The sequence below is a fragment of the Ipomoea triloba genome, chromosome 2 (assembly GCF_003576645.1).
Source record: "Ipomoea triloba cultivar NCNSP0323 chromosome 2, ASM357664v1".
NCBI lineage: Eukaryota > Viridiplantae > Streptophyta > Magnoliopsida > Solanales > Convolvulaceae > Ipomoea > Ipomoea triloba.
Window position 1 is genome coordinate 8931779 of NC_044917.1, and position 6371 is coordinate 8938149.

A 6371-nucleotide genomic window follows, 5' to 3' on the forward strand; every position below is an offset into this window, starting at 1 on the left:
ACATTAGTCATTACCTTTACAATCCCTCAACGTAACGCGCAATGTGTGGAAGGCTAAAATTGTAAACCTCATCACCATTTACGCAATTACGCGTTGCATGAAATGAAATGAAAGCCCCCCATCATCAGCTCTATAAAAATGCTAATTAAAGTAAAGTTTTGTTCTTAACCAGAAAGCTGAAAGCTTCAGCCATTGTACTTACTAATACTTGTAATCAAACAAAAAAAAAGCCATCAAATGTCACAAGTTCACCCCAATCATGGGGATTCTCCAACATTCTCTAATCCCCACAACTCTCCAGATTCTCATCATTTTTGGAGGTGGGCTTTCTTTAATTTTCATATATGCTTTTGACTCTTAAATTTCTTACCAGTCCCATTCTCTATGCATGCATGCTGTGTGCTATAATAGTATATATGCTCAAGATATTGAATCCAGAGCTAATTTAAGGAGCACCAATATATAGGCTGTTTTTTTTTTTTTTTTTTTTTTNGTTTTTTTTTTTTTTTTTTTTTTACATATGGGTTGACTTGGTGGTTGACTTTGGAAAGGTTTGTGAATTGTGATGCAGGGCGATTAGGGATATGGTGGGTGTTTGTAAGCTGAGGATGATTGTGATTGCCTTTCTACAGCATTTTGTTCGTAGCGATGATTGGGTGAGTGCAGATTTTACCTGTATTATTAATTTTGAACTAATTAATTAAACTGCCCAAGCTTATCTTTGCTTGCCTGTGCAATAATACTTCTCCAGCACAATTTGTGATTTTTTCAACATGTTTTGTTCTGAATATCGCTGTTTATTTGAAGTAATTACAGTGTCTTTATGTTGGGCGGAGGCCCGTGAAGGCCAAGTCCAGCATTAAGTGGCTAGGGGATTGTTGGGTCGAAGTCTAAGGGCCAAGTCCAACATGAAGTTCCTGGAGATTGTTGGGTCGAGGCCTGAAGGGCCAAATCTAGCGCCCTGCCTCTCGAAAATGCGGCGATAGGTGTTTGAGAAACTGTTGGGCGGAAGCCGGTGAAGAACTAAGTCCAAGCACTCTGCCTCTCGAATATGTGACGGTATAAGGAAATGTGCTATTATTTCTTTTCCCAAATTACTGATTTAGTTTATAAGATTTGCTCCTGGATGCTCATAGACTCTGAAAAGTTCCTCAACTTTGTGAAGAAAGATGCAGTCACATAAACCATAAAGTGGATTTTGTCTTTGCTAGTGAAGATTTGTTACTAAACTTTTCTCAATTCTTTTTAACCTGATTTAGTAAAACAAGCATAAGTTGCCGCTCCTGCCTTGATTGATTGTTTACAAGTGTGTATATATTGAAAATTTGTTATTTATAGGTGAAATTTTACGGTGTGCTAGAAACGACTTTAACTACTCTCAGGAGGTAACAATCAAACATTTATGTATAGTTATTGCTGTTATTGTTGTAAGATTCACAGTGGGAGATCAGACAGTCTTATTCAATTTCTTTTTACTATATGGAAAGCTTTAAGTTTTATAGCAATTTTAGATGCTACTCATCATGTGTTTGCGTGTTTATTTACAACAAGAACAGCCATAACAGAGCTGCATCAAGAAGTTTACGATTGAAGTTCTCCCAAGAAATGCCTGGGGAGGTTTATACTGGAGAATGGATTGTTGCGAAAGGCGATGGGAGGTTAGAAGTAGCATTAGTTGATGGTGCTACGGGGGATACAGTCATACATGGACCTGGGACCTCGGGGAAAATTGAAATTGTTCCGGTTGAGGGAAATTTCAATCCCAGCTGTGAAGATTTCAACACCAATATTGTGGTAGGTGAAGATGGAAGAAAATCATTGCTCGGTAAAAACCCATACTTGGAAATGAAAGAAGGCAATGCACGTGTGTCTGGGATTAAATTCAAACACGCAGGGAAATGGATGAAAAAACGGAAGTTCAGGCTAGGAGCAAGGTTTGTTCATCAACCCAATGCCATTAGAATTCGAGAGGCGGTGTCAGAGCCCTTCGTTGTCAAGGATCAGCGTTTAAGTCAGTATTTTAGTTTATCCAAGAAATCTTTTAATATTTCTTATGTAGTTAGCATAGAAAAACTCTAGTCACAGTAAAGATATTTGCTAAGGATTAAGTAAGTAGTATGTGCTTGATTATGATTTAATTGCTTGCTTGCTTGCTTTTCTATGGTCTTTTGCATTGGCTTCCATTTGTAGAACCGAAGAAGCGTTATCCCCCATCACCAACTGATGAAGTATGGCGGCTAAAAAACATTGGCAAAGATGGTCCTTTCCACGAGTGTTTGGTTGAAAAGAAAATTCTCACTGTGGAGGATTTTCTAGTTGAATTCCAGAAGAATCGTGAAAGACTACGAGATGTAAGAATTATTAACTTATAGTTAAGAATTGAAACATATTAAAAAACTTTGCATGAGGTGTTTTGTTTTATTTTGCAATTTAAAGATGCTATAATCTTGTGAATGGCCACACATCTGAAGTGATGAAACAAGTGGTATTGGTATGTCTACAGGTACTTGGAAATATGTCGAATGCCAAGTGGAAAGCGACTTTAGATCATGCCCTGACATGCAAGCTGAATGCAAGTAAGTAGTTTTATACTCACGAGAGTTAACAGGAATTTACAGTGGTCTTTAATTCATTCCACTAAAGAAGTAATTTGGCGGGTTATATACAGGGAATAATTTTACTTGTATTGACAAAAACCTCTCCGAGCATCAACAGGTACACGATATGCTTGTATTTTCAATGTCATCATCTATCTGATCTATTTCCTTGCATTGCCTTTCTAACCTCTTATCCTACCTAACTGCAGGTTTTTGCAAATTGGGAAAATGTTTCAAAAACCTATGATGGTGCTTCGTGCTCTTCCATTAACCCTTGCCTCTTATCCCCATCTAATGATTTGGCTGCACTTTCCGTTGATTTTGGCAACTCCGGGCTGCAACATGACAAGAACAATGATGTCTTGAGCATTCTGACTTCTCAGCCCGATGACCTTTCCCAAGATATGCAATTGAGGGTTTTTGGTTCTGGTAATCAGCAGAGCCATGGGAGTGAATTGTCACCAACTAGTGCTGCAGATATTGTGTCTGATGCAATTGCTAGTTTAAAAGCTCTGAATCCATCTAATACTGATGATTTCTCTCGGCTTTTGAGTAAAATTTTTGAATTGTTAAGTTCTGATGATATCCTTGAGAACTCTGAGCAGAATTCACGTGTTGAACATGAACAGCAATTTGCTTCCCCCAATAACTCGGAAGCTCCACATTCTGCTGAATTCTGGTCTGATATGGTTAATGAATACATCAGATGCAATGGTATTCATTCCCTCACTCTTACTGATGCAGGTCCAAGTTCTTCGACTTGCCATCAGATGCAGCATAACGAAGATGTGAATTCTGACCCGGGAAACCTCATTAATGGTACGAAGGCTCCCAAAAATACTTTTTCTCGGAGTTATCAGCATGAGGAACTTGATATTGATGATGAGCTAAGTGCAGGAGTGACAAACAAGTCTCTTCGAGTTGCTGCTATTCCCAAATGCAGCATTGGTTGGGCAAAAATGTCTAGCTACGTAAGATGGTTCTTACTGATGAAGGCTATCACATTGCATGTTGCGAAGAAGCGAAGATTGTGCTAATTAATAAGCTTCCAAAAAAGGTCCGCTAGCTGTACTTTTCGTGTAAGTTAATTTCGCCTTTTAGCATGTTTTGCGACTTGTTAGATTGGAGGGAGCACTACCCCCCAAGTGTGGAAATTATATATATTGCTTCAAAGCACTATCTAGGTTGTGATATGTGTCTTGAAAGTCGAAACATACATTGTATTTTGTGGTTTCACTTCTCCTGTTTTGTATGATTACCCATCCATCCGATCAATCTACTGTTTATTGAATTGTGTGGTTCTGAAACGATATGATTGTTCTTAGAAATTAGATGGTAATTTGCAGCTAGCGTTCAATATGTTCGTTTTTATTTTCTTACTAGCTAGCATGTGCATCACCAGCAGTCTTGTGTTAAGTTATGTTGTCTGATAATAGTGCGGATACCGTATGTGTACTGCAAGGAAATTCCTTGTGATAAAAGGAGTTGAAACGATGCACTTGAGCGTTCCAACAACATCCCGTAAACAATGTACATTACGCATAAATTTGCTTTTGTTTGCGTTATATGCTTGTACATATGTTCCTTGAGTACCATGGCATGTAATGTTGGTTAAAAGGTTTGTGATTTGGGTCATTAACATGGGTGATAGTTCTCGGTTTTGCAGGCTCTGGATAGCTAGCTTTTTGTGTGCTAGCTTAATTGGATTAATGAACACACACAAATAGACAATGGGTGATTCCTTTAATTTGCACCAGATAATCAGTCAGGTTTTGGTATGCTTTCTTTTCCCCCCTTTAAACTTCAAATTTCCCATTGATAGCTTTTGTTGGGCGGAGGCCTGAAAAGTCAGTCCAGCACTTTGCTTTTCGAAAATGTGGCACTACCGCTATGCAGGTATAAGGAGATAAAGAAGCGATTGATCCTTAACAGTTTTTATAAGCACATTTACAGTGAGATACTGAGATCTTCAAAATTTGAGTTATTTGCTGTCATTCAAGTGCTTCCATTTGCAATGATTTTTTTTGGAGTTCTTTTTGTAGGGTCAATGTTGAGATGAAAGAAATAGAAGATCATGATGCTCTGATCTTCTGGTTCTTTTTTGAATAGAGCTAACTCTATTAGCTAGTCAATATCGCCTCCACCAAGGCTCGAACTCATGACCTCCCATATGGGAGAGTTACTACTCTGCCATTTGTCATCTGAACACAAGGTACTTGTCACTGAAGAACAACGACCTCTGGATGGGAGTAGCATGGAGCTCCAATATTTGATTATTTACAAAAGCAGATATTTGATTATTAATTATTTCTTTTGTTGCTTTAATGGGTTTTAATTTAAACATACATACCTAGCTAGAATGAGAAAGCCTAGCCTCCATGAGATTTGAATTTAATTGCTCCATTTTGCAGGATGATGATGAAAGTTCTTTTAACGAGGTTTTCTCCTCGCCCTGTGAAGTTTGTAGCAGGCCTGCATGTGTGGTAACAATGTGGCCTTTGGACTAAGGGATGCCAATGGGAAACATCCTAATTAAACATCACTCACCATACTTCATTAACATGCCAAATTATAATACCGACCGTAACGCGGTCTACATTGCAATGTAATCATTAATAAATGTTATTTATAATATATTGAATGTTCATTATTAATATATTATAAGTTTATTTTTAAATAATATACCAAAAAAATAAACTCTCAATATATTAAAAATTAACCTTAAAATAATGAACATTCAATTTACTAAAAATTAAACATTTATGTCAAAAGATGAACCCGGTATAATGATACCATTAACATACATCTCCACCTTAGCTAATATGATTACTATTAGGACTCTCTGAGTTTGAGTCACGTTAGGACTAACTATTCTACTCTACCTGAGACTCCCCTTGTATATATATCTCCTATTCCTCATCATTGTAATTGTTCAATTGAATCAATACAATATTCAGTTCTCATCTGGTATCAGCTAGCCTAGGTTTATTTTCCAATGGCTGACGACTCTGTTAATTCTTCCGAACGGAGCGTTTCTGATGCAGCTATTTCTTCTGCGGTTTCTTTAGCAGCCGCTTCTCTGTCTGCTGCGCATCACTATGTTAGCATTAAGCTAACGAACAAGAATTTCTTGTTTTGGAGGACACAGGTTATTCTGTTTCTTCGTGGGCACGACCTCATGGGTTTCGTTGATGGCACGAACTCTTGCCCTAATCGTTTTCTTCCCGTTTCTAAAGGCTCCTCCGCTGCTGCTGCTCTACCCAACCCGCTGCATGCTCCATGGGTGCGCCAAGATTAGGCGGTCCTTAGCATGTTAATCTCTTCACTTTCGTCGGAAGTCATGTACCTCGCAATTGGTTGCACTACGTCGTGTGATCTCTGGTTGGCGCTTGAGCAGGCTCTCGCCTCTTCCAGTCAAGCTCGGATTATGCATATTCTTGGACAGCTGCAAATAATACGCCAAGGTGATGCCTCCGTCGTCGACTACATTGCTCGTGCGCAAGTTATGGTGGAAGATCTAGCTCTTGCTGGCCGTGCGGTTCCTTTGGAGGATCAAAATATGTATATTTTCAGGGGTTTACGTCCAGAATATCACTCTGTCGTAGCCTCTTTGAGTGTTCGAGGTCAGCCGGTGCGTCTTCCCGAACTCGCCGATCTCTTTGGCTCGCATGAGTTCGCTACCGGTGATAGCTATGGCGGTGTTCCAGCCCCTGCAGCTGCGGCTTTTGTTGGCCAGCGTGGTAGTGGAGGTCGGTCGCGGTCTTGGCGAGGCGG

The 6371-nt window shown here is 39.2% G+C and overlaps 1 protein-coding gene across 4 annotated transcripts; it reads left to right on the plus strand.

The window, feature by feature from the left end:
* The first annotated feature begins 184 nt into the window (after positions 1 to 184).
* Positions 185 to 5160, plus strand: LOC116010809 (calmodulin-binding protein 60 A-like). 4 transcript variants are annotated; one of them, XR_004096955.1, is made up of 10 exons: positions 185 to 320; positions 572 to 656; positions 1339 to 1385; positions 1557 to 2011; positions 2191 to 2351; positions 2504 to 2576; positions 2669 to 2715; positions 2807 to 3676; positions 4264 to 4809; positions 5009 to 5160. XR_004096955.1 is itself a non-coding variant. In XM_031250315.1 (9 exons), exons 1-8 carry the CDS (start codon positions 238 to 240, stop codon positions 3632 to 3634), a joined length of 1779 nt encoding a protein of 592 aa, XP_031106175.1. In that variant the 5' UTR covers positions 185 to 237; the 3' UTR covers positions 3635 to 3676; positions 4264 to 4833. The 4 variants fall into 4 exon arrangements, 2 of the variants coding, with proteins under 2 accessions (XP_031106175.1, XP_031106176.1); XR_004096954.1 differs by having other exon boundaries at positions 2807 to 3654; XM_031250315.1 differs by lacking the exon at positions 5009 to 5160 and having other exon boundaries at positions 4264 to 4833.
* Positions 5161 to 6371: the final 1211 nt, after the last annotated feature.

What these genes read in the sequence shown, in the direction of transcription:
- LOC116010809 (XM_031250315.1), top strand. Translation starts at nt 238, where the DNA reads ATGTCACAAGTTCACCCCAATCATGGGGATTCTCCAACATTCTCTAAT. An exon ending in ACTTTAACTACTCTCAGGAG is followed by an intron (nt 1,386 to 1,556) that starts GTAACAATCAAA and finishes CAACAAGAACAG; the next exon opens with CCATAACAGAGCTGCATCAA. An exon ending in ATCGTGAAAGACTACGAGAT is followed by an intron (nt 2,352 to 2,503) that starts GTAAGAATTATT and finishes GTATGTCTACAG; the next exon opens with GTACTTGGAAATATGTCGAA.